The sequence below is a fragment of the Plectropomus leopardus genome, chromosome 18, assembly GCF_008729295.1.
Source record: "Plectropomus leopardus isolate mb chromosome 18, YSFRI_Pleo_2.0, whole genome shotgun sequence".
Taxonomy (NCBI): Eukaryota; Metazoa; Chordata; class Actinopteri; order Perciformes; family Serranidae; genus Plectropomus; species Plectropomus leopardus.
This window is the reverse complement of record NC_056480.1, coordinates 18,437,521-18,465,195: the sequence shown is the minus strand read 5'-3', so window position 1 is coordinate 18,465,195 and position 27,675 is coordinate 18,437,521. Positions and strand designations below refer to the sequence as shown.

Genomic DNA, 27,675 nt, shown 5'->3' with positions numbered 1-27,675 from the left:
CGGACGAGGCGCGCGCTCACTTCTCACTTTGCTCAGCACAGTAGCTCGCGACTGTTCTCCGTGCGCCCCGTGAGCCACCGGTCACCGCAGACACTCGCCTCGGGACAGCAGGATTCCCCGGGATTACGACGGTATTTGTGTCAGGTATGTCTGCTCTGTTTCTAAAACGATACATGCACTTATTGTGTTATGATTGAAGTGAGCGGTTTGTTGTTTTTTGAAGAACTGCCCATAATTTACAGGTAAACTGAGAATCTGGTGAAACTGGTGAAATATGATACATATTGACAGGTAGTTTTCCCACATAGTTTATCAAATGGGTTTTACTTTACAGTTTTCACTGTTTAGTACTTGGTGTGTGGAGGAAGTCGCCTGTAGTTCATTTTTGTGTGAAAGAGACTGAGACATTTGACTAAATTTAGGTAGGTAACAGGACACTGGACGCACCAAACAAACCTTAATGAGTATTTTCACTCTTGCCTTTAAAAAATGTATATAAATTAAAGTCAGAACTCTGTGGACACTTTTCAGTGTTTCTGAAAATTGAGTAATTTTGGACTGTTTGCTGTTAGATAAAAGGAAGTTTGGGTAGTTTGCCTGTGAGAAGTTAATTAAGTGCAGCTACCAGTACTTCCACTATTGATGGTGGATGGACACCACAGTGTAGAAATCAAACAGCCAGCGTTGCAATATTGACAGAGTGGAATTTACCAGAGTTTAGTAGGAAGTGCTTAAACTGGGATCTCTTTCTGTCAAAATGCTCATAGTTACTCTTTGAAACCTGGACTGACATCAGTTTTTTGATCCTACATTTAAACGCCTTTTACAAACATTTTAACTTTGAACCCCCAGCAAATAGGTTTAATTTTCTACAGAAACATGCTAGAGAAATAAGAGTATTAGACAATTAATGTCCAAAAACGATATGAAAAAAATGTTACAGAACATATATATTTATTTTTTTATTTTTAGTACTTGTCTTTGGCTTTCCCTTTTCTTGATAAATTTTAGGTAATTTTCTAATTTTCTTTTTTTTTTTTTTTTTTTAACTAATTTTCATTTCTTGTTAAGTTGCTTATTGCCTTCCTCCCATGTTTTTGGAAGAAATCAAGCCCATTTGCTCAAGTTTAAACTGGTTAAAGGCAGGGATTATCTGTTAAGGTTGTTGTCATGGATCATTTGTTAAACTGAAAAGATCAAAGGGTCAAACAAAAACTCTTCATAGGGGTTGTGGCTGACTGCATCATGTGGGATCAACTGAATGTTTTTGTAGTGTGTACTGCATATTTGTTAAATTTCCAACAGATAAATTCAGAAAGTAACTCAGACTGAAGTCCTTAGGTGTGCCAAAATATGTTAAATTGGCTCCAGAGGCAGAATATTGCTTTTAGTAAATGTAACTGTGATTTATTTGGCAATGCGCCTACAGGAAACCACCTTGAGGAAAAGGCAGGGCTGGATGTTTCTTTAACATGTTCGTCCATCTGAAGTGTTTCTGTGGCTTTAGTGCGGTCAGATCGTGGGTGTTTATCCCTTCATCACGATTGGTTGCGGGGTGGTTGCATAGTAACACCACCTTCCTTTAAGTTATCAACATCAATCTTTGTTTCGCAACTCATTTAAAGGTGGCTCGTGTGTCTGTGTGAAGGAGTTGTCGTGGAATTTTGAGGGTCGGATGGGGAAAAACGCGATTAGGCTGTCCAAGGCCAGACTTCATCACTTCCTGTTTCTTTTTACGAGGTCACTTCCTGTCTTTAGCCTCAGGGCCAAGCAGGAAGGAAGGGGGAGTAGATAGGTTTTGTAGTTGGGGTGGTTAAAAATGGATGTCAGCGTTGTCATGCAGCTTTCTCACCAAGCAGCTGAGGGCTGTGACAGTTGAGGGCTTGTCTAAGATGAGCCCTGCAGTCATTGGTGGATTACTGAACGGGCCTACAGGGCACAGGCCCAGGGGCCCAAAGTGTCCCCTGGCCCTCACCTGCAAAATGCCACTCAAATTAACACACACTGACCAGGGAGAGACTGAAAATGACCACAAAGAGACACAAAAAGACAACAAAGAGATACAAAGCAACTGCAAAGACCCAAAAAGATTAAAAGAGACACAAAATGTCTTAAAAGAGTCATAAGACAACAACAAAAAGATACAAAAGACCAAAAAAGACAAAATATAACCTCAAAAATATGCAAAAAGACTTAAACGAGACACAGGATGACACAACAAAGACCCATGTTACCTCAAAGAGACACAAAAGCACCACAGGGAGACACAAAATGACCAAAAAGACAAAACCTAAGAGACATATAGTTATTTCAGAAAGGCACAATTACCTCAAAAAGACAGAAAATGTCTTGAAAGACTCATAAAACAACCACAAGGAGACTTAAAATGACCAAAGTAGACAGAAATTATCTCAAAGAGATATACAATGGCATGAGAGAGACACAAACTGACTAAAAAGGGACACAAAAGACACATATTACCTCAAAGAGACAAAAAATGACCCCCAAAAAAGTTGTCAAAAATATGCAGAGATTTTTTTAAAACACACAAACTAACCCCACTTAGACACAAAACTGTGCCAAAGAGGCACAAAATGACTTGAAAGAGACATAAATGACCAAGAAAAGAAACAAACCTCATCAAAGAGACACAAAATTACCTCAGAGACACATAATGACCAAAAAAGACAATATCTTTCTCAGTAAGACACAAAATTATCCCAAAGAGGCACATATACACACTTATACATACACTTGAATGTGACACAAAACAACCCCAGAAATACATAAAAAAAAGACAAGGACACACAAAATGACCCCCCAAAAAGACACACAACTACGACAAGGAAACACAAAAGGACTGCAAAGAGACATAAAACCACAAAAAGATGTAAAAGAGACGCATAACCAGCACAAAGTCTGTTTGTCTTGCTCCTGTGCAGAAGAGGTGGTCTTTGTCTTTTGTGTATCTGGGCCCAGGGGCTCATTGTCTGATTGTCTCTGCCTGTAGTGTGATGTTGGACACCTGTGGAAGGAGGGCGTCAGCTGAATGTGTCATAACAGGTGCTTTGCTGTCGTCAGCCTGCCTAACTTTGTGGCCTTCCTGTGTTTCACACGAGCATAATGTTAACCCATAACTGTGTTTCTTAACATTTTATTAAGGTCTACGTCCTGAGTCTTGTGTTTTATCTCTGCTCTGTCTGTTGCTGCTTCTTGTTGCTGCTCTGCATGTCTGCATGTTATGCTTAGTGTGTGTTGTTGCTCCGTGATGTGTGCATTACTACTTAGTGCTAAAATGCTATATGTTGTTGCTGTGCTGTTGTTTTACACCGTTGTTCTGCTGTTTCTTGTTGCTTCACATGACTTGTGTTCCGTCTTGGGAGTTCCTGTTTGTTGTAGCTGTTGCTGTCTTTATGGTGTCCTGCTGCCATTGTTATGTGAATTCAATCATTTTACAGGTTTCAGAACATCTTACATATTAGCCTGATGGCTAACACTGGCACATTTACAGAAATAAGGGGTCAATCGCTTTTGGTTTTTCAGGGCCGATACCAATTATTAGTACTTAATGAGACCTATAATCGATATTTGGAACCGATAGATAAAAATGAAAATATTTCTGTCGACATGTAGAATTTGGAGTATAACAAATTCAAACGCAAAACTTTGTTTAAATGCCTTTAGCAAATGTTTAATCAAAACTAAAAACATTCAACATCAAATACAGCAAGTTCCCAATAACTTTTTCTCATAAAGTTCAGTGAAAATTTAATTAAAAATGAATGAATAAAAGTAGCTCCCTGAGGTTTTACAAAGTAAAAGTTCCTCCCATGCTGACACTTTCTTTTCATGTATTGCAGACTGCCCTTCCTCTTTTATTTATTCATTTTATTGGCGATCATTAAAATAAAACGCAGATAACTGGCAAAATGCCAAATATCGGGCCGATAATTGTCCAGGCCGATAATCTGTCGACTTCTAACAGGAATGTTGATTTATGTGTGTCGTCCTTATAAATAAAATAGATCAAATGAAACCTCTGATGCAACCTGAGGAAGACTCAGGTCCTGAGTGCTTAAAAAACAGATTAGATCGGTTATATTCAGTAACTTAAATCATGTACGCCTTCCTACAAGCTACTTGAGTCCACTGTATCTGGAGGATGTGATGACATCATGTGGAAACAGGACGTCCCGATGACCAAGACACCTTTCTTTTCCATTGCCCCCACCCCCCTCCAGTCTCTCTCCCGCTCCTCTCTGTGTACTCTCTGAGTGTGTTATGCGTGTGAGGGTTCGGTGACAGCTTGCTTCCCATTGTCCTATCATTCCTGCTCCACTCACCCTCTGCATCCTGTGGGGCTTCCTGCTAACGAGGGAGCGAGTCAGAGAGAAAGAAAGGTTAGAAAAGAGACGGAGAAACAAGAAAAGAGGAGGACTGGAGAAAGTCTGGAGAGAACTGGTGTAAAAGCACAGAAACTCAACAGATCCGAACAATCGTGTGTGTGTGTGTGTGTGTGTTTCTCTGTGTTCCCGCAGTGAATTCCCTGCTGGGAGCAGCTTATCTGCAGTCCACTGTGCAGGAAAGGGTGTGTCATTTGGATTTGGATGTTTGCGAGTGTGACGATGGAGGGTGATGTTATTGTGATTTTGTGAGAGTGCACAGAATGCGTGCTAATGCCGTGTAGGTCCATATTTATTTGTTTCCTCATATTGTTTTAGAGTTTACCTATATACTGCAATATACTGTTCTGCAGTTGTGGGAAGTATAATTTGGAGGTACTTATACTTTTCTACTGAAGTATTTTGTAATTCACTTATTTTATGTTATTATTTGGGTATACATTTCAGAGGGAGATATTATACAAATATGCTGTAGATATCTGTTGCTTTTAAAGGTGAAATGTATACAACTTAGGGGGATTTGGTGATTTCTAGCAGTGAATTGCAGATTGCAACCAGTTAAAAACTCTCCCAGATAGAATTTCTTCAGTTTTCATTATTAAGGAAGTTTTAAATGGGAGTCGAGTTATCCACAGAGGTCTCTCCTTCTTTAAAATAAACAAAGCAGGTATTAAAATGGCTATGAATAGCAAATAAAGCAGTTTAGCGTTGCATATCAATCAATCTCTGACGCCCTTTGGCATTGGCAGTCAAAAACTGAATAAAGCAGTTTCCGTTGAAAAATCCATGTATTTTGAATGCACTCTGGCATGTCACCGCAGACTGCCAATCCAACACATGATAATGTGAAGTCACATTTTAATAGCTTAAGATCCAGATGTTCAGGATGTCTTCATTGAAAGTCGAATTATCAACAGAGGTCTCTTCTGCTCCAAAACGAACTGATCCGATGATTTAAACCCCCAAAAACACTGAATAAAGCATGTTCACATTACAAACAGTGTAACTCAGGTGCTGCTCAGTGCAATTGGGCTTCTTACTGTGGTGGCCGATGCAAAAACGCAAACGGCTGTATCTGGAGCCGGTGTTTGGTTTGACCATTCTGGGCTACTGTATCAACATGGCAGTGCAACATGAAGATCTCCAAAAACTAAGGACCCACCCCCTTTGGTCCCTATGATCATTTGTAGGTGAAGTATTCCTCTAAAGTAGTGCAATGACTAAAAATTCGTGCCATGTTATTTTCAAAGATTCTTGTGGTTTCACAGTATATCACAGTATTTTTTGTCCTTTTATGTAGGTTATATTTAGTTATTATACTGTCAGGAGTTCAACGATTCTAGACTTTGGATTTGAAGGTCATGCTTTGATTTTTGATTCAAAATTTTTACTGACAGCTATACCACCGTTTCACAAGTGTGTGTATTCAAACATCAGCAGGTCATTGGTTTCATGAGAACTGCCACTTACTTTTTTAAAGTTATTTTCTAAAAAGATGCTCTTTGGTGCCTATTGAAAAGTTACAGCTGTTGTTTCTGCAGTGCATCGTTTGGGATAATGATATAATAATATAAAACCGTTAGGGGCCATTTTACACACTGAGTACTTTTACCATGGGTCATTTTTGCAGACTTTGCAAATAATACTTTTTTACCTATACTTAAGTGCATTTTTTAAAAACAGAACTATTTTGTAATATGTGCAGATTCGCTCCTTTTACTGAAGTAATTTAATTAAATAGTTTTTCATTACTGTTGTTCTGTGATAGGTTTTTCTCAAAGGGTCTGTTCACTAAATTAAAAATAAAATCCATGCAGGTAGTTTTGGTTTTGTCCAGGTTTTTAGATATCCACATTTTGCCTCTAACCCAGTGCAATTTACAGAGGTGAATCGGATTTGTGGTGCTCTCAGCAAAGAGAAATAACATTAAAAAAATTAAGCAGTGACGACTCTTTCCAGAGACAGTTTCCCCGTCACTCTGGAAAATCCACCACTTTCTTAAAATCCGCTTCTTTGTAGAAAGAATTTTATAAGTTAAGTTTGTGAATTACAAAATTCAATTCACCTCCATTGTACTGGGTGGAGGTAGATATTTCAAAACATGGGTAAAAACACAGCCCTCGTAACAACCCTTAAAAAACTCACCAACACTGATGCCTATCATCCAGTAAAGATGAAGTATTAGTATGTGCTGTGAAAGAGCCTGTTGTTAAAGACAGACTTATCACAAACCAACATCACACGTCCCCCCACCAGAGGAAGCTGCTGTATTCTTGTTATTTCTTTTTGCCAACTGCTATAAAAATCTGCTGTGACGGGAAGCAGTGAACTGAAGTTTTGAAATAGCCAACAAAGATAATACTGATCTACCTTTGTAATGAGAATGATTGAAAAAGTAGTTGTTTTTGTTTTATGCTTGAGCAGGAGACATGCATTAATGGGAGTTATATCATGGAGGAATAATGACCAGTTTACTGTCACACCGCAGGCAGGTTTTTGCAACTGGTTCAGAGGGCTAAACACGTTTTAGATAAGGTGAGAGACAGCATGCAGAACTGGGACAGAGACTGTTTTGCAAGTCAGAAGTAAGTCTCTATTCTTTGAACTCAAGTCCTGAATAAAGTTGCAAGTTAAGGCCAGAGTCAAGTTCTGACTGGCAAGTCCGAAGTTTAGACGCAAGTAACAAGTTAAGACATGCAAGTCCTGAGTCAAGTTAAAATAGGGGAGTCCTAAGTAAAGACCCAAGTAAAGACTTAAAGGTCCCTAGCACTGAACTTTCAGTTTTTAGTCCTAAATAAGTCATCACAAAATGTAATGCCATTTTAACAACAAAGTAATAATAAAGTAAATTTACAAAAATCCTGAATGCCCTTGTAATGTCCTCCCGATTGCTATACACCGTTTGTCCTCTGGGGTCATTTTGACCCCGCCCTGTTTTGAGTGTCATTTAAAGCATATTGTATAAATTGTCAATCAATTCTGTGTTACACCTTTAGAGTTACTTCAGTCCAACCCATTACCACACATTTTCCCCTTCGTTTTAGGACCTTGTTTACATAAGTATAAACAACATATTTTGATGGCATAAGATTTAATTTGGGGTCAAATTGACCCCAAGGACAACACAAGGGTTAAAATTTGTATTTTTTTGTGAAAACAAAATTGTTGGAAGCTTTTGGGTTTCCCTCTGTAATTTTTATGTTAATTTTATGTTGACCACGCGTGGTTTTGATCACACACAAAATATCTATCATTTTTTCACACTGGCGCTCACTAATGTAGAGTTAGCTCCTCATGGTTCTCTTCTGCAACACGCTGTCAGACTGCTTCAAACAAAGTGGATCTGTGTAATTAATGGCGACTTGCAGGGATTGAATAGCGTTAACATTAGTAGACTCAGGAAATAAATTGATTTGTGGAATACATCTGAGATAAATATTTTTCGAGCTTCGGGAAAGGTATTAAGTGTTTTCAAGTAAAAAGGCTCAAGTCCAAGTGACGTAACAAGTCATTGGTGTTAAAATCCAACTGAAGCTGCAGTGTTTTTATGATCCTCTAGAGCAGAGTCTTAAATCGTTTAATTTGTGACTCAAGTCTGACTCGAATCCAAATCCTGTATTTCGAGTCGACACCTCTGGTGCTCTTAAGTCATTAAGACTGAAGAGCCTTTTCAAGGCAAAATTGTAGTCTTTTTGTGTATGCATGGATATCACTACGGCTTTCATTTCTTTAACTTGGTCATGACATATTTCAAACTTCATGTCAACAGCTAAACTCATCAAAAATTGAGCATGCTTTGTGTTTGTCTGTCTTGCATACTGTATCTTTGTATTTGTTGCTTAGTTTCAAGAAGCAAAGAGGAACTCGAACTATTCTTAAATAACTCTGGTGCAATGGTTGCAGTCTTATACGGACTCTTATACAAAAATACCCTGTACAGTAGCAACAAGTGTTCAGTGCGCTAATTTCCTCAACATACCACGTATCACCACAACACACCCACACACTCACATACACTACATACACTTTGATCTAGCACCTTTAATGTTTGTGGCTGACTGAAAGGGATGTTCAGCTAAATATCACATAAAGCACAGACAAAGGTGAAGGAATACATGTTTAATTCTACAGCAAGGCAGGTTATATACACTGTAAAATCTGACAAGTTGATCTTAAAATATCTAGGAAACAGATCACCTTGAAAAAGTTAAGTTGATTTAACTGTTCTATTCATTATGTTTACTTTATATCTATTTGTAAGGTTTACTTTGTTGTATTTACTTAATTTTGTATGCATCAATTAAAACCAGTAGTTATATTTATTTATTTTTTATCAAGGCAATCAGTTTTGTAGATTTATAAAAGTAAGATCAGCTTGTGACTTTACGGTGTATCTGTATGTGGGTGCACAAATGTGTATTTTGGTTCTCTGTGCATGCTTGATTGGTGAAGCCTTTGTCCAGCGGGCCATGCACCCTGCTACATGTGTGACTACTGTCAAAATGCTTCCTGACTGTAAACACTGGTTAACTGAATTATCAAGTGCTATTTATGAGTTGATACACCTTCTGTGTGCAGAGAGGAAGACAGAAATTTGATCAACAGGAACCTAATGGAGAACAATGACTGTATGGCTGTCCTGCAAACTGTGTGTGCATGTGTTGTGTGTTAATACCTATCCCTGTTATTGTGCTGAGGTCATCTGCCAATCTCAAAAAGCAGAAAAAGACGAGATGAGAGAAAGGTCAGAGGTGAGATAAGGATGAGAGGGAGGAGGCTCCTTCTACACCCTCTGTCATTTCTTGTTTCTAAAGTTTATTAGAAAGAAAGAGTCAGCAGCTTTGGTCCAACGGACGGGTGGACAGAGAGACTATGAAAAGTTATTGTTGGAGGGGTGTGGACACAGAAGAGAAAACCAGCAGCAGGGAGGAAGATGTGTGTGTGTGTGTGTGTGTGTGTGTGTGTGTGTGTGTGTGTGTGTGTGTGTGTGTGTGTGTGTGTGTGTGTGTTTTCAGGGTGTTTTGTGGCACTGCAGCTGCGTGGTGTGTATGTGTGTGTGTGGACTCTGTCCTCAGTTTCCAGGAAAAGGGGGGAGCCATCCAAAGGGTGGACAGGAAACTCTAACAGGGCTAACTTCCTGTAGCTCTCCTGATGGCTGACCTGATAGTGAATGATTGTGTGAGTGCGTGCACGTGGGCTTGTGCACACGTAACATTTTTGCATATTTTGCTCTCCACTATCCTGGATGTAGCCCATAATGGCTTTTAAAGATTGAGTGGAATTTTGGAAGAATTTGTCAGGTTGATGGGACGATACCTGATGCCGTTCACTGGGAGCTCTGGTGTTCTTTCATAATGAAAGAATTGCTTACTTTTTTTTTTTTTTTTTTTTGTCGCTCCCTGCCATAACCTGTATTGTTCTTCCTGTGTGTGACTTCCCTCACATTCCTCAGGAGGTGGGGGGCTGCAGCCTGCAGTTCAACAAGCTTGACTGGTTGCCAGTTTGAATCCTAGAGCAGCTCTACATTTAGTTACCAGTTTATTGATAACACCTACAGATGGTAAAACAAATGCTGTCTAATACAGCAGCTCTGCAATAAATTTTACGTTCATAAAGGTTATAATTTTCAGTTTAGTTGATACTTTTAGGTCGATGTTGAATCAATTTTACAGTCAGTTTGGAGGCTGTAGTTTGTGGTGCTCTTAGATTGTATTGCATCATACAGAGATGTGTGTCTAATATTTTGCGTACCTGAATTATATCAGTAACAATAGACTAAATATTAGAAACAACACTCGTCAAAATGACCATAAAGTTTAATCTAGGGCTGTAATTGATTATTTTCATTACTGGTTAATCTGCTAATCCATTGAAATATCTAAAAAATAAAAAAGGGAAAAATATCAGTCAAAATTTCTTAAAATCCAATGTGACATTATCAGACAGCCTATTTTGTTCAATAACAATACCAAAACCTAAGACATTCAATTTTCTATCAGATAAGACAAAGATATGCATAAAATCCTGAAGATGGAATCTGTTTCTTTTTGGTGTCATTTTTGCAAAAAAATTAACTAAAATATTAACTAAAATTAACTAACTCATTCTGAGTGAGAAGCAAAGAATACAAGTCTTCCGGTTCAGTATTGTGAACAGTAGTTAACTGTCAATTGATTTAATGGCAAACTTCAGCTGTAGTTCAATGTGCACCTCTTCAAAACAGTTTCATCAAAAACTGACCATTTCAACGTTCATGAATTGCGAGGCTGTTGTACCACAATGTATGCTTTTAAAGCAATAATTTTTGTTCATTTGAAACAGACAAGATATGACATGTAAGTGAGCTTTAAGACTGCTGGTAGGTGGATATTATTGCAGTTGAACAGAGCCAGGCTAGCTGATTTCCCATGTCTTAAGACTTTGTGCTAAGCTAAGCAAACAGGGTGCTTGCTGTAGTTTCATAATAACTGTACAGACTTCAGTGGTATGAATCTTCTCATCTAAATCTGCCAGAGCGAAGTCAAAATGTCAAACTTTTCATTTAAGTTAGGTGTGTCTGATAAACTGTCGCCTGGTGCTCTGAAGAACGTCCTGGAGCGAGGCGCTTTGCAGTACGCAGATTTGTTTTCCCGAAGATATAATGCTCAAAAAAAACCCCAAAAAACCCAGACTCGTGTTGATCAGGAAAGCCAGCACACAATTCAAGTGTTTTACAGTCCTCTCTGTATGTTATTTCCTCTTGATGCTGGCACCAGCTTTTACTTTGTCAACACACGGTCTATTAAAGCCCTGCGGCTCGCTCAAAACTGGAAGTCAGGATTGCGCATATGTGTGCACACAATGATCTTTGTGAAACACATTTCACATTGACAGTGACTGTCACTTTGTGTCAGTTATCTCTGTCCAGTGATGACATTTACAGGTTTATTTCACCACAAACACCCACCCACACACACACACACACACACACGCACACACACACACACACACACACACACACACACACACTCAGCTGTTGACCAGCGAGAACAGAATAACTGAGTCCCCCTTCTCGAAACTGCAAAGCAAAAAGGGAAGTGGCTAACCTCAGATCTCTCTCTGTCTCTCCTTATCTCGGGCTGTCTGTTTTTTTTCTTTTTTTTTAACTTCTCTGTCTTCTCGCGTCTCCCTTCACGCATCTCTTTATTCACGCTTTAACGCTCTTGAACCTTTTCTCTCACATTCTCCAAAACCTTTTCCCTCTCCGGTGCTCTGCCACTCATCTCCTCCTGTCCTGCGCTCTCATTCCTCCCCTTGTCACTCACCACATCCCTCTTTTTTTTTTGCAGTGGCGATGGTGATTGACAGATGATCTGACAGAGGAAGACATCAGGTGAGGAAAAAGTTAACTTCTTCTTCCCGCCTTACCTCTTCTGCTCTTCCTCCCCCAGCTCGAGGGAACTTAAGTTTTTTTTTTTTTGTATAAAGTTTGTTACTTCTCTCCTCATAGTTCTCTTTCGTTTAGTGACCTCCTGTTCGCTGTTTGATGTGTGCTGCTTTCACTTTCTGTCAGCTCTGTAGACATAAATAACATTATTCAAAGTAACATTAAAAATTCAGGTTCTAATTTTGAATCTTATGATAGTCCACTTGATTTTTTTTGTTGTTGTTGTTGACGAGCAGTGATAATATAATTAACTAAGTAGTAATTTCTGGAATTAAAGGGGTATTCCACCACTTTTACACATGAAGTCCATTTCACCATGAAGACAGTTATATAATGTTTTCTGCAATTGAAGATCTCCAGAGTTTTAAAAAAGCCCTTAAAACTGATAATGTCATAGTGATGTCATCAGGGTTACTGCGGCTTAGGCTTGAGACTGTTTAAAGGTTACATTTTGTTTGTTTACTTACACCCTATTTTCCCGTGTTTTCATGTCTAAGTGACTAATGGGAACAACTGTTTTTGAAACTAACCCAGTATCTGCAGAATATGGCTTCAATGTAACCACCCTGGGCACCACATGGCAGTTTTCTCACTCAGTACTGGACCAGTTTCAGAACTGATTGTTGTTCCCATTAGTCACATATACCCCTTTTCCATACACAGGTACGTCTGCTAAAAATAGGTCATAGACTGCTTTCCCATTGCCAGTAGAGGAGAGATATGTACACAGCACTGAAGTAGATGAGTGTGTCTTTCTGTTTGTGCTTTGTTTACAGTAGAAAGCAGCATCGATGAAAACTTTACTGAGTTTACTTCTTTTTATATGTTACTTCTTTTTTCAGTATCTCTTTAAACTTAGTGCAGACTAATTTGGATCGAAGTTTAGGTGGAAATGGACATCAATTAGTGTAGACGCGTCATTATATCTCGCTGGTTAAGGAGCTAAAAGTAACACGCTCACGAGACTAAGCAGTCATTTGACCCAGGTGAGAATGCTGATTGTACATTTTCCCATTGCATAAAAAAAAACACAAATGTTAGCGAGTTTTTTGTGCAGTGACAGTGAAGTTTTAGACACAAAATCTTGGGAAATAGGGTCCAGGTTGAAATATACCAAACCTACCCTTTAATAGAAAGCTGTTGTTAGAAACTGGAATTATGGAATTGTTGTTTATTTAGCGGCAGTGGTAAGAAAAGATGTTATCAAGTTACATTATGGGAAATGTCGGCTTTGCTGCTTATGGGCCGCGAATCGTACTAGCACTAAAAGAGACGATATATATCTCCCTCTGTGGCTTTAAGTTTGTCCACTGCTTTTTTTAAGGGAGTGAAATACTAAATCACTGGAATACCCCTTCAAACAGGTTAATTTTTGGATTCATATTCCCTATTTTTTATTCTAAAATAACCTTTAAACAAACACATTGTTACTAAAGATTGTTATACTTACACAAGCTTGCTTTTATATGATTTTATAAACTGCATACAGCTTAAATCACTGTTAACATCAAGCAACAATGAAGAGAGCGAAAATCGAAGTTTACATATTGAAAAATTTGTGGCGTTTATCTTTAACTCTGCTTGCTTTCACAGACGTTGTCTCCGTGCTGGTTATTATGGGGTGTGCCTGTTGCAAGCAGAAGAAGTCCGCCAAAGCAGCAGCAGCAACATCAGCAGCAGTAGACGTTACAGATCTGTCTCCTAGCAACGCAGATGGAGGGTTGTCCGCGGCCTTGACCTCAGGCCGTTATTGTCCCGACCCCACTCAGACCATCCCCGACTTCAACAAGGGCTTTCCATCAAGCACCATCTTCCCCAACACCAACACGAACCAGCGGTCTGGAGTTACATCAAGTAGGACTCTGTGTGTGTGTGTGTGTGTGTGTGTGTGTGTGAGTGTGTGTGTGTGTGTGTGTGTGTGTGTGTGTGTGTGTGTCTAAATACAAATGGTCCTCTAGAATGAACGTACATACTAATATGCACAGTTAGTCATAAAAGATTAATTGAGAAAAGTGAACCAGCACTTCTTCAGTGACATTAGTGTCTATACTAAAACTATAGATTTTGTGCTATAGAAATCAGAGAAATCTACAGTAAAAGTCTCAGTTTTAAGCCATGATCATGTTTCACCACCAAAACATGATTCCAAATATTACGTTAACATGAAAAACATGTGGAATAATGACAAACTTCACAGTGTTTTTTCTTGAGTCCTTCTCTGGCCCGACACATTTTCAAGGATAGGCTCACAATTTTTTCAGTCTGTCTTAATGTCTTAAATAAAGCTCCCATATGTATATTAAAGGAGTTATTGATCATTATCATCATTTCTGTGATCCACACTGGCCCTGAAGTGATCCTACAATTTTATAAAAGTAGACCAGGGACAAAATCCATAGTGCTTGTTTTGTGCAAAAATGCATGTTAAAATTCAGTTAATTAATATATGAGGCATCAGAAGCATCATTTAGACAGATTTTTGGAACAGATGATGACAATTGTTTCTATCGGGGACATAATTTGCGGTTGAAAAAGGTCATAAATTGTTGTGCAATGTTTTTGGAATAATCAGTATATCAAAAAATGTTTAAAATCACAATAATATTGTATTGTTACTTCTGTATTGTAATGATATTGTATCGTTTGGTCTCCGCTTAAACTTACTACTAACAACTACAAGTAACTACTAAATGCGTTTTTGCATAGGTAGAAGACTGGGGATTTTGCCCCCAATATCTTAGATTAGAATCTGGCTATGAAGGGATCTCTTCACAGCCAGATCAAACGATAGGAATTCTTACTCCAGTAATTATTTTATTATACCTTCTTTGAGATTATTTAAAACAGTAAAACCCTGCATGATATCTGGAGTTTAGTGGCAGGAACTGGTGGGTTTAACTGGAAGCTGCTAACTCCTGTATGTCATGTGGTGTGTGTTCATGTGTATCTGTGTATGTGTGTGTTTGTGCAGGTGGTGGAGTCACTCTGTTTATAGCTCTGTATGACTACGATGCTCGCACTGAAGATGACCTCACTTTTCAGAAAGGGGAGAAATTCCAGATCATCAACAACACGTAAGTACAAATGTACACAAACACTGTTGTTTTTTAAAGTGACAGTTCACCCCAAAGTCAAAAATACACATTTTCCTTTCACCTGTAGAGCTATTTATCAATCTACAATGTTTTGGTGTGAGTTGCTGAGTGTTGGATGTCAGACGTAGAGATGTTTGCCTTCTCTGTAATATAATGAAACTAGATGTCACTGGTTACTCAAGATAATCCACAGACTTTGTTGTGAGCAGTGTCATGTAGGAACTATTTTCTCTCTACCAAACTACATCTGTCAGCTGTATCACTGCGCAGAAGAAATCATGTGCTGTCATGAGTGTGGGCCTCTCCTCCACAATAGATGGAAACTGATTATATGGCTGGTTAGTTTAGTTTGGCAGAGAGAAAATAGTCCTTACATGAAACTGCTCCCAACAGAGTAACCGGGTCATGATTTCTAGAAAGAGACATTGCTGTTTTTAAATGTATTTTTGGGGGTTTGAGCCAAAAAAGCAGAGTGCTATCAACCTCCATTACATTAGAGAGAGAGGAGATATCTCTATGGCTTATATGTGCAGCACTGTGCAACTCAAACCAAATAAAAAATCGACATTGATAAAGACCACTCCATGTAAAAGGAGAAAATATGCAGTCTTGATTATGAGGTTAACTGAGCAATCTAATCACAGATGTTGCATTTGTGGGAAAATACATCGTGTCATAAGATATTGCAATTGACAAAATGCACCAGGTACTGAGAAATGAATGCTAACTATAAATGCTAAATAATGTCTTAAATGAGGTCAGTTATGACTCCTAAACAGTAATTAATTTTGTTTGCCTACATTACATGCCACAGGCTGCAATTAAATGCCGCCCATTAACACTGCGAACTGTCAGTGGTGTCAGCTGCTCCTGGCGATGTTGACAAGCTCATGCTCTTGAACAATGTACTCGTCCTACACTGGAAAAAATCAGTTCATATGACGCTCAAGTTTGAAGGTGTTTGGAGCTGCTGTTGCAGAGTTCACACATTTGCTCTTGATCTTCTGTCTCATCTCGACATGTTTTATTCTAGTATAGTACAGTGTCATTTTTCCTCTTAATTTCAACATTGTTAAAATTAGAATTAGAGCACCGAATAACGATGTGTCATAACAAACTGTGAGCTGACTGTATTGTTACACTTAATTCTTCATTTAATCAAACAAACTGTGTGTGTGGTTTTTTTTGCAGAGAGGGTGACTGGTGGGAGGCTCGCTCTTTGGACACAGGCAACTCGGGTTACATCCCCTCAAACTACGTAGCTCCTGTTGACTCTATACAGGCTGAAGAGTGAGTCTACACACACACACACACACACACACACACACACACACACACACACAGAGAGAGAGAGAGAGAGAGAGAGTAAAAGCTACGTAGGCAGCATTACACTGACAGTTTATGCTAAAAGATTGACATGTCAGAGGTCACAGGATGTGTGCTGTTGCTGTGGTGACCCACGTGTTGTTGTCATGGTTACAGGTGGTATTTTGGGAAGATGGGGAGGAAGGATGCGGAGAGACAGCTGCTGGGCCATGGCAACCAGAGGGGAACTTTCCTCATACGAGAGAGCGAGACCACCAAAGGTAAAGAAGCTACATGCACACACAGGCGCGCGCATACACACACAAACTCACACACTTTTAATAGAAGCGTACCACTTTAAATATGTGAAAGTTTTTAATATCTCTCTCTGTATATCTCTCATGTCCTCTCATGTCCTCTCGTGTCCTCTCCTCTCGTGTCCTCGTGTCCTCTCCTCTCTTGTCCTCTTGTTTCCTCGCCTCTCGTGTACTCTCCTCTTGTCCTCTCCTTTCCTTTCCTCTCCTTTTGTGTCCTCTTTCCTCTCCTCTTTTCTCCTCTCCTCTCCTCTCCTCTCCTCTTGTGTCCTCTCCTCTCCTCTTCTCTCTCCTCACAGGTGCTTACTCTCTGTCTATCCGTGACTGGGACGACAACAAGGGAGACCATGTCAAACATTATAAGATCCGCAAACTAGACAACGGTGGCTACTACATCACCACGAGATCTCAGTTTGACACGGTGCAGCAGCTGGTCCAGCACTACACAGGTAACATACATAAACACAAAGAAACTAATTCTCTGTTTTTTTCCTGCCTCTCCTTCGATATCAAAAAAGTTGTGCTGCTGTAAAGCTTCTGCTCTCTGCACAGATTTTATCTAAAGTTTTTTGCCCAATCACTCTCTGCTCAACTACAAGAGAGACTTGAATCTGTTTTTCTGCTTGATTCATAGTGTTGTTATTTTATTACCTGTGTTGGAAAGTAAGTACTTTTACTGTACGTATTTTGAGGTAATTTGCGTAAATATCTCAATCTGAATGTTGAATTGATCACAGCAACAATATTGAGATGGTTTCTTGTAAACTCATTAGGGTTGAGCACATGTATGTGTGCATGACACAAAAACAACAAAATCAATCTACCAATGTAGGAAAATATAAAATTGAGAGTACTTTTACTTTTGATACTCTTATTACTTTTTCTAATTTGTACTCTCACATAAGAAATATTTTGAATGCAGAACTTTTACTTGCACTTTTGCTTTAGTGAAGATTTTGCATACTTCTTTCACCACTGACTATTAGTGACCTTTAGAGCTTGATTTGGGGATGTTGTAACAAGCAGGGTTCACACCCTCCACTTCCTCTGTTGTCTGTCAGTGTAAATCTGCCCCCTAGTGGTTTGCGTTTTTATAGCAAATAATCTGCAGTTTGTGACTTTGACATGACTCAATCATCAAAAGCAAGCTGAGAGATTTGGCCACAAATATAATTTAGACTCTTTATTTTGCTAGTGTTTATTTGTTTTTCTTATGAACTGTGTTTTCCCTGTATTGTCTTGTCTGTACCTGTACATGATGCTGCTCAGACTGTGTGTTTATGTCTGTTTTGCTGAGTTTTCCTTGTGCCTTTGTACTTTTGGTTAACTTGTCAGTTGCATAAGCGCATAAGCATCCTGTCATGTTCTTTTTTTTTTATCTCTGCATTTGCTGCTTTTTTACTCCTCTGTTTTCTTTTCCTCTTGTTTTCTTTTTCCTTCGCCTGCTTGTTTGTCTCTCCCTCTCTCTCAGAGAGAGCGGCGGGACTATGCTGCCGTCTGATTGGCAGCTGTAAGCGGGGCATGCCTAAGCTGGCCGATTTATCAGTGAAGACCAAGGATATGTGGGAGATTCCCCGTGAATCCCTCCAGCTGATTAAAAAACTGGGCAACGGCCAGTTTGGAGAAGTCTGGATGGGTAGGAATGCTGGGACTGTGTTGCAGTGGGGGAAGGTGAGAGCGGGAGCACACCTGGATAAAATAAAGTATTAAAAGATGAGCAGGTACATATAATGCGTTTAAGTCTTGGCTGTGTTCAGTTGACAGGAACATCAGTAAACACTTCTGGTTTAAAGACACCTGCAGGCTCACAAACACACACTTTAAAGCCTGATTTATCAGCTTGTACTGTTTGGACTATGGCTACCTGCAACAAATGAACCCCCCCCCCCCAACACACACAGAGCTGATAGACAGTGTGTATACTAGTTTTTTAAAACCCTTTTAAACCTGTTACAACATCAGTTTTCATGTGCTGCATTTAGACGCTTTTCACATTCATTTAACCTTTAAAACCCGAGCAAATTAATTTGAATTATTTTCAAAATATGGCCAAAAAGGCAATTAGTAGTAGTAGTAGTAGAAAAAATGTACAGTAAAAAATGAAATAATAATAATAATAATAATAATGATGATAATAATAATAATAATAACAAATCTAACCTTTTTACCATTTTCTTGTCTTTTTCTTACTATATTTCAGGTAATTTGCTGCTAACTTCTTCCCATGTTTTTGAAAGACATCAAGCAGGTTTTTAAAGGGTTAATGTGTGTTGAAACTGCAGCAGTGAAACAAATACTTTAAAAAGCTGAACGAAAGCAGCAGTTAATAGACAGAAACATGGCTTTGTTTTACATCCAGGTGTGCAGAGTCGTCCCTCTTCTCCCCTGTTGTTGCATGTGCATGATTCATCATCTCACCACCTCACCTCTTTGTCACCCCCCCCCCCCCACCCATCTTTCTTCCATTTTTTTACCCATCACTACACCCATCTCTCTCATTCTTCATCACCCACTTCCACTTGTTCCTTTCTCTTCATCTCCACCCTCCCACTTCCTTCCCCTAATAGGCTCTAATGACGGCCTGTGTTATTACCTGACCAAGCCCTGTCCCAACAACACCCCACTCACCATGGGTCTTGGGCGGGACGCCTGGGAGGTGCACAGGGAAGCGCTGTCCTTGCAAAGGAAGCTGGGACAGGGCTGCTTCGGGGACGTATGGATGGGTGAGACTGACACCATCTGATGCCCTCCACAGGCTTAGAGGGAGAACTGTCTGTCCAGCGCTGTCCTTTGTAGTGTCTGTTACTGTCCTGTAGCAAAGATCGTCAGTTATGCTAAATGTCATTAATATCGGTGTTTGTAAGTATAGTTTGCATTCCCATGTGACGTATTTTAATTACATGTGTGACCAATTTGTGTTGAAACTGTCATGCAGTTTTGCTGACGAAGCGCTCATTTATACCCCTTTATGTACACAAAATAGATACATCCCTTTTAAACGTTATAAATGCAGAATTTCTAATCTCACCTAGATACCAGACCAAAGATGGTACCTATTCATTCCAAAGGAGTTGCTTGTCAGGGGCATTCGACAAAAAAATATTCTAGCTTCCAGGTTTTGCTTGCACAGTATGCAGCCTACTTACTATGCGCAGTAGTGTTTCTTTCCCTGGTCCCGCCTGTTAGGTCCCGCTCAGCTCAGAATTTTTATTATGTGATGATGTCACAGGTTTTTAAATTTCATTTCTCAACTTGAGGAAAGCTTTACAAATGTAAAATCTCCATGGCTCAAAAATTCAGAATAGAAAGATTTATATTTGACTTTGAAGTTTGAGGTGTCCTGTCTGCTGTTTTATAGATATCTCTTTTCCAATGGTGGTGTTGAGGAAAAATGCTTTATGGGCCAGCTGGGATTTTTTGCTGCAATGCCGCAAGTGACCACAAGGAAAACGTTGGCTGCAAGGCCATATGGCTTTTTGAAAGACCTTTGTGAAAGTCACTGTCCTCTTACTTCAATGGATCCTTTACGTTTGCGTAGATAGTTCCACTAGATGGCACTGTAGAGCAGACTCAAAAGTGTCAGACAACAATAAACAAGGCAATGGTGGGGGAGGTCGTGATAATTTACCTTTTAGCGGAGGAAGCGTTGAAGACGGTGGCTGTCTATGATGCCATTAAATGCATATCGACATTTGGATGGGGAATTCTTTTCACCATATTTTGTCCCATACTGCCAAATGTCTTTGTAGTCTCTTATGGTCAAATCATAGTTGAACTACACTACACTGCCCCCAGGAAATTTGATGGTACTGCTCTGTTTCATCAGAAAATGTCCACAAATACGGACAAAATGAAGGCAGAGTAGGAACAGAAGGCTTTATCTGTGTCTGCATATGTATGTTAAATTGAGCATAAATGAGCTTTTAAACTGAGTGTGTAAGATGCTGCAGAGTTTCTCCCTGAAGCCGGCCAAGCTTTGTGTCCAGGAATGGGAATCCAAAACCAGTTCCAGCTGAGAATTGTCCGATCTATCGGAATCGTATGCCTCCGAGCTCACCAATTCCTTTCATAGATGCTGGCACGTTTTTCTGACAGTTGCGTACTGCAAAACTATGACATAATGCTGAAACATCTCTCAAAATGGCCTTAAATTCCATGAATGCCATGAATTTGACACTGTGCACAAGTGCAAGTGCTTCACAACTGAGCAGCACGTCCATTACCGAGGGTAAATATCTTATTATAATATCATGTGCTGTCACATGCATGACTTTTTTCTACTCTGCATCTACACTGTGCTCAGACTCAGAGATAGTAAAACAGTTGCATTTGTGCTGATAAACACGTGTAGGCCTACTTGTTTTCCACACTGGGGATTGATTAGGAATCAATTCAGAAATTGAGAAGGAAGCCGATAAACAGAATCGATAATGGCACCATTATCAATAAACTCTTATGAATTCCCATCCCATTTCCTCTGTCCATGTTTCAGATATGGCTGGTGTCGATGTAGGAACAGTAAACCTCCTTCTCTCCTAACATCACTCTGTCTCATGTCATGCTATTCACCTCAACAGAAAACATTTGCATGCACCAGAAGTATGACCACATGTGTGTTTGTTACAGCATCTATATATTTATATCTGCATGTGTGGGTGTTTGTGTCTACATGTGTATATATAGCCTTTACCTTGCCAGTACACCAGAGTGTATGTGCAGTACGTCTCCATGTACCATGTGTGTGTTAACATCTCCTTGTCTCTATGCCAGGCATGTGGAACGGTACCACTAAGGTAGCGGTGAAGACTCTGAAGCCAGGAACCATGTCCCCCGAGGCGTTCCTTGAGGAGGCTCAGATCATGAAGAGACTCCGCCATGACAAGCTGGTGCAGCTCTACGCTGTCGTGTCTGAGGAGCCCATCTACATTATCACCGAGTTCATGAGCCAAGGTTGAGTAAACTGTCACACCTGTGATGTAGTGTAGATATAGTATGAATCACTGCATGCTGCACTGCAGTTCCTGAGAACTTCACTTAATCTGCATCTGAAAATCCTGAATCTGGAAAATATTTCACCTGTTCCAACCATTTTTTTAAAAAAACTCGAGTCCTGTTACAGTTCAAAAGAGCTACAAAATGAATGTTGTGCAGACATCCATGACGTTACCTGGCTGTCAGGCGGATGTCCTTCTCGAGCGTCCTTGCAACATTGAAATCAAAGTTAATATGACTTAATATTTACATATATGGTGGCTGAGAAGAGACTGTTGTACAGTTTCCTGTGCTTAACCCTTTGACACCTGGATCGACGTTGGTTTTGTCATGCTGCATTCAGGTGCTTTTTACAAGCATTATCTGTGAAACCTGAGAAAATTGCTTTGATTTCCTTTAAAAACACACGGAAAAGGGCAATGAGTAACTTGGCCAGGAATGTCTGGCAAATTGAAAAAAAAAAAAAAAAAAAATATATATAATAAAAGGTGAGAATATAATGATATGAAAATTGTCTGGAAGGATTATTAGGTTTTATCAAAAAACTAAAATTATGTTATAGAACAAAAATTATATATTTTTTTTTATTTTTACCTCTTTGTGAAGGTTATTGTCATCTGATTGTTAGTATTTTTAATTGTCCTTTTTCTAATTATTTTTAGGTAATTTTCCAATACCTTTTTACAGATTTCTTGGTTATTTTAGGTCAGCTCTCTTTCCAAATTTTATCAAAGAAATCCAGACAATTTGCTTAGTTTTCAAAGGGTTAACCCATCCAGCACAACTTGGTCTTCATGTTATGTCACCTGCCTTTCTGACACAAAGACCTGAAGAATACTTCTCCCATGTGCGTTGACAGTTTGGATAAAGACTTTTGGCTCTTACAAACACAACAAAACAAATGATGAGACAGGAATATAACTGACTTTTAGATATACATAAATCGCATAAACACATTTTTTATATTTAAAAGATGGCAGCTGAGTAATACTAGTCTTTGGACATGGCATGGATCTCATACTGTGGCCATCTGATCACAACCATTGCACAAACAAACAAACTGTCATTAAAATGTATTTTGAAAAACGCATTTTTAGTAATAATATGATCAATATTCCCTGGTTGTCAGAGAGGGTTCGCCCTGACCTTTATTAGATGTGGAAACAACATCACCGTCTGCCTCATAACCACGTCCCAGGCTTTGGTATCCAACCATGACCGTTTTTGGCTATGGCCAATATTTGCTGGTATCCTGTTGAGTACCAAATAGACAAACTAACAAACAGGAACAAAATCCTAAACTGTCTAAACAGTCAAAGCCTTTAGCCAGCAGTAAACATTTTGCAGAGGGATGGTCCAGTGATCAGGGAGACTGTAATTTGGAGGAGCAGAGTTCAAGCCCCCCACACCTCCCTGCTGGGCGAAACATTGAAATAAAAACTCCAGGGATTCTCTTTCATCCTGTGACCTTTGACCTCCCTGTGGACGTGGTCTGGGGACAGGTGACACATTCTGTCAATATTCACTAAAAACTAAAAATAAAGACAAAACTTGGCATTAAAATGTACTCTTGCAAAAGGAACTGAAATACATCTATCTACTTAAATGTGTCACAAAGAATTTACACACATCTATCTGTCTGACAGGAACTTGTCTGAATTTTGTGTGAAACAGCAGATATGAGTTAACCCTTTGAAACCTGCAACATCACTTTTCTTGTGCTGCTTTCAAATGCCTTTCACAAGTATTTATACCTTTGAACACTGAGCAAATGTATGCAGTTTCTTTCAAAAACATGGGAAAAAAGGCAAGGAGCAACTTTGTAAGACAATTTTCCACAAACTGCAAGAAATTAGTAGATTTACGAAATTATTTTTTTTAAAAACTAGGGAAGATGTATGGAGAAAAACACGAAAAAGCAAGGGAAAAAGTACAGTATTTTTATAATCATAACTACATCATTCTGTTACAACATTATATGATTTTTAAGCACTGTTTCAGGTTATTTTCTTTTTCTTTTTCTACTTTTCAGGAAATTCTCTTTTACTTGTTACTAATTTCTTTCTTTTTACTATAGTCTTTTTGGGGTCATTTCTTTGTGCGTTCCCATGTTTTTGGAAGGAAATCAACCCTATTTGCTCAGGTTTCAAAGGGTTAATTGACTACAGGAAGCATAGGGACTGGTCAGTCATGATTCTGCAATCTTGTTTTTTCAGGAAGTTTATTGGACTTCTTAAAAGATGGGGAGGGTCAGAGTCTGAAGCTGCCTCAGCTGGTGGACATGGCTGCACAGGTACGTTAAACACACGCACACACACACACACACACACACACACACTGACAGACTTAAAGGAAGCACACACTCTTTCACTGTGTATCTCAGTTTTTTTCCTGTCTTTGTTTTTATAGATTGCAGCTGGGATGGCGTACATCGAGAGGATGAACTACATCCATCGTGACCTGCGGGCAGCTAACATCCTTGTTGGAGACAACTTGGTGTGCAAGATCGCCGACTTCGGCCTGGCTAGGCTCATCGAGGACAACGAGTACACCGCCAGACAAGGTAAGAGCATGAGATATTAAGTGAGCGTGTATGAGGGAGAAAGATTACGAGAGCTGCGCTTTCACAATGTGATGATTAAGAGTGTCTGCCTCTGCCTCCATGCCTATATTTTTATACATAACCTATCCTAATTATATGATTATGCATCTTCACTGTGTTGCTATGGTTTCAGGGGCGAAGTTCCCCATCAAGTGGACGGCTCCAGAAGCTGCATTGTATGGACGCTTTACCATCAAGTCGGATGTGTGGAGCTTTGGCATCCTGCTAACTGAACTCATCACTAAGGGACGGGTGCCATACCCAGGTACTGGCTTATAGCTGCTTGTTCAGCATAATTGTCCTTTGCTCACATTTTCAACACTTAATGAGTTTAGTGCTTTTAATGCCTTTCTTGAACGTGCTTTTATAGTAGATAGTAAGGAAGGGAGACCCTGCTTTGCAAATTTGCACATAGATCAAGCTGCCTTCTCAACCTTTCAACATTCCTGGTTTTACTGTATGTCCTTGACCCTTTGAAACCTGGGCAAATATTAATAATAGTAATAATAAAAAAAAGTTCAATAGATTCAAGTCATGTCGCGCCACATTTATTTATAGAGCACATTTAAAAACAATAGATTAGACCAAAATGCTTCACAGGGGGATAAAATGAAATGAATGGAATGATCAAATAAATAATTCCTAATAAATTCATAATAATTAAATACATGAAATATATCAATAAAATCCTAAAATAGATAAGACTTGTGATCAGGATTAGTGCCAGTTTGTGGCTGTTTTAAAATTCAGTGAAGCCACATATGTTTTGTTTTTTTATCTAACCGTCCTTCTCTGAATCCTCCTCCCACTCTTCTGTGTCCACATCCCTCCTCCCTCCTCCCCCCTCCCTCCTCCCTCCTCAATCCTCACTCCCTGTAGGCATGAACAACCGTGGGGTGCTGGAGCAGGTGGAGAGGGGCTACAGGATGCCCTGTGCCCCGGGCTGCCCCGCCTCGCTCCATGAACTGATGGTGCAGTGCTGGAGGCGGGAGGCCGATGAGAGGCACACTTTTGAGTACCTGCAGTCCTTCCTGGAGGATTACTTCACCGCCACAGAGCCGCAATACCAGCCCGGAGAAAACCTGTGACGGCACACACGAGTGTCGGACAGATGATGAGCAATAAACGGACAAACAGAAAGACAGACAGGCAGACATGGATGTATACATACAGACACACTGATAGGCATGTCATAATGCATACTTCTTTGTATTTGCGCCATGCACGCACACGCACACACACACACACACATACACAAAGACACACACACACACACACATCAGGATACATATCATTGCCTTGTTTCATTGTTAAAAGACAGTTTCCCCCTTTTGGTTATTGATCACTGCAGCCCATTCAGGACAGATCAGTCAACCGTGTTAAAGAGTCGGAGCTCTGCTGATCAGGCCTTGCAGTAATGTTGCTTTGCTCTGTAACCATGACAACAAGGAACTGAAAGAAGATGTAGATGGTTGTGTTGAGGTGGGGGGAAGTCGAGTTGGTACATGATTTGTTCAGCTGCCATATATGTTCAGGTCCTTTGATATCAGCCTCTGAGAAGAGTGATTTTTTAGCAGCCCAAACAGCAATAAATACGTTGATACAGATGTGATCAAAGGTGCAACAGGTTTCAGACAGCAGTTAATGAACCTCATGAACCAGTGTGATAGAATATGCACGCAGACACTGTAAGATTTAACCCTTTGAAACCTGGATCGACATCAGCTCACGTCTTGTTCAGTTGTCTGTATTTGGACGACTTTGACCCATTGAACCCTGGACATATTGGTTTGATTTTTTTCAGAAACATGGGGGAAAAAACAATGAGCAACTTGGCAAGAAATGTCCCACAAATTGCAAGATATTGATTTTTTTTAAAGAAAGAAAATTACTTGAAAACTAGTTATAAAAAGGGGGTAGGATTATTAGAAAAGCATTTTTAAAAAAATAGGGAAAATGTCCAGAAAGCTCTATTTATTATTATAATAATTGTATATTTAAAAATATGTTACAGGAAAATTATAAAATAAATACATATGTTTCAATTTTCAGTGCTTTATATGTAATTTTCTTGTTTTTTTTTTTTGGTTTTTTTTGCTTTTGCAAAATTATATTCCATGTCTTGTTAAATTGCTCATTGCCTTCTCCCCATGTTTCTGAGAGAAATTAAACCAATTTGGTCAGGCTTCAAAGGGTTAATACGATGAATCCTCTTACGGAAATTTTACAAACGGCTGTTGAACTGATTAATGTCCACCTGAAACAGGGAACTGACTTCAGATAACATGTGCCTCAAATAGAGCTTTTCTCAGCAGACATTTTGGCCTGACATAGTAGTAAAAGCACAGGTGAAACTGATAACATCAATAATGGCTCAGTTCCTTTAAGTTTCCCAGTAAGCGTTTGCAGTGAGCCAGCATGCAGAATACCAGGACCTCTCTTAAGTGGAATGCAGCTGTCATTAATGTTGTGAAACACACCTGTGATTTTATTGTAACATGTCAAAATGTCTGCTGTGAAAAGGGGCTGTGAAGAGCTGTTTTAGATTTTAAGTGCCTTTAACACTGTTAGTAAAGTCTGAGAGGAGAGATGGTAAGGAATGCTCTTTGTTTGTCTGATCATTTTTAAGACAATTTTTGTATGAACTGTCTCTTTTGCTGTTTTAATTTAACTCAGATACTGTGTCTGTGCGTCACTTCTATATTTAGCTAACATGTATACAGTTTTCAACCATTGGGAGGGCAGGGTGAAATGTTACACATAAAGGGGATACATCTGTGTCAGAGGACCTTGGAAGGATAGTGTTAAATCTAGAGTGTAACCTTTATGTGACTTTATGAGATTATCCTGTCATGTTATTGTAATAAAGATCAAATATCTTTTCTGGGTTATGACGTGTTTTTTTTTCTTCTAGTATTTAGATATGTTTTGTTTGATGCTTCCTCGTGTTATATCTAAGACAGGTGCTGTAACATGTAACCTACTCCAGGCTGAATGATAATTTCCTTTTGTTGACCTTTACATTTTTATTATATGGCTGATGTGACAAAATATTCAAGTGAATGTGCTTCAAGCAACATAACATTTTTTGTATTCTACTGATGCTGTGTGAACATTATTGGCATAATAAATTAACCTAAATAGACTTGAACAGGACTAAATTTTAGGAATAAAAATTCCTAGAAAGGGAACCTAGTTTTAGGTTTTCTTGTAAAACATTTCATTTTATAATTGTGTTATTGTCTTTTTTTTGGCACTGGTTTCTATTAACAGTCCTCAGAAATTCCTCCCACTCCCACTCTTGTCTGTGTTATCTCTCTCTCTTCCCTGTTTCCCTCATTCACGATCGCTCTCCTCCAGTCTCCAGTAAACTACTCTTCCCATAGTTCCACAGGTGTAAAGCGAGGCCAGCTACGGGTGCCCGGATGGTTTTGACAGTCAGGCACGTTGGAGAGGCACAGCGGAGACTGGGGCGCACGAGAGACAGAGAGCTGGAATTGCAGAGGCAGAGACGCACGGGCGCACGGTCGATTTTCGC

The 27,675-nt window shown here is 39.4% G+C and overlaps 1 protein-coding gene across 2 annotated transcripts; it reads left to right on the top strand.

Annotated features, from left to right (window-relative positions):
• Nucleotides 1-25,416, top strand: yrk (Yes-related kinase). Of its 2 annotated transcripts, none has more exons than XM_042505975.1 (13): nucleotides 1-144; nucleotides 11,732-11,775; nucleotides 13,423-13,683; nucleotides 14,801-14,903; nucleotides 16,116-16,214; nucleotides 16,407-16,510; nucleotides 16,843-16,992; nucleotides 19,111-19,266; nucleotides 21,314-21,493; nucleotides 23,752-23,828; nucleotides 23,945-24,098; nucleotides 24,271-24,402; nucleotides 25,017-25,416. In XM_042505975.1, the coding sequence occupies exons 3-13, from the start codon at nucleotides 13,446-13,448 to the stop codon at nucleotides 25,223-25,225; spliced, it is 1,602 nt and encodes a 533-aa protein (XP_042361909.1). In that variant the 5' UTR covers nucleotides 1-144; nucleotides 11,732-11,775; nucleotides 13,423-13,445; the 3' UTR covers nucleotides 25,226-25,416. The 2 variants fall into 2 exon arrangements, with proteins under 2 accessions (XP_042361909.1, XP_042361908.1); XM_042505974.1 differs by lacking the exon at nucleotides 19,111-19,266 and adding an exon at nucleotides 18,015-18,179.
• Nucleotides 25,417-27,675: the final 2,259 nt, after the last annotated feature.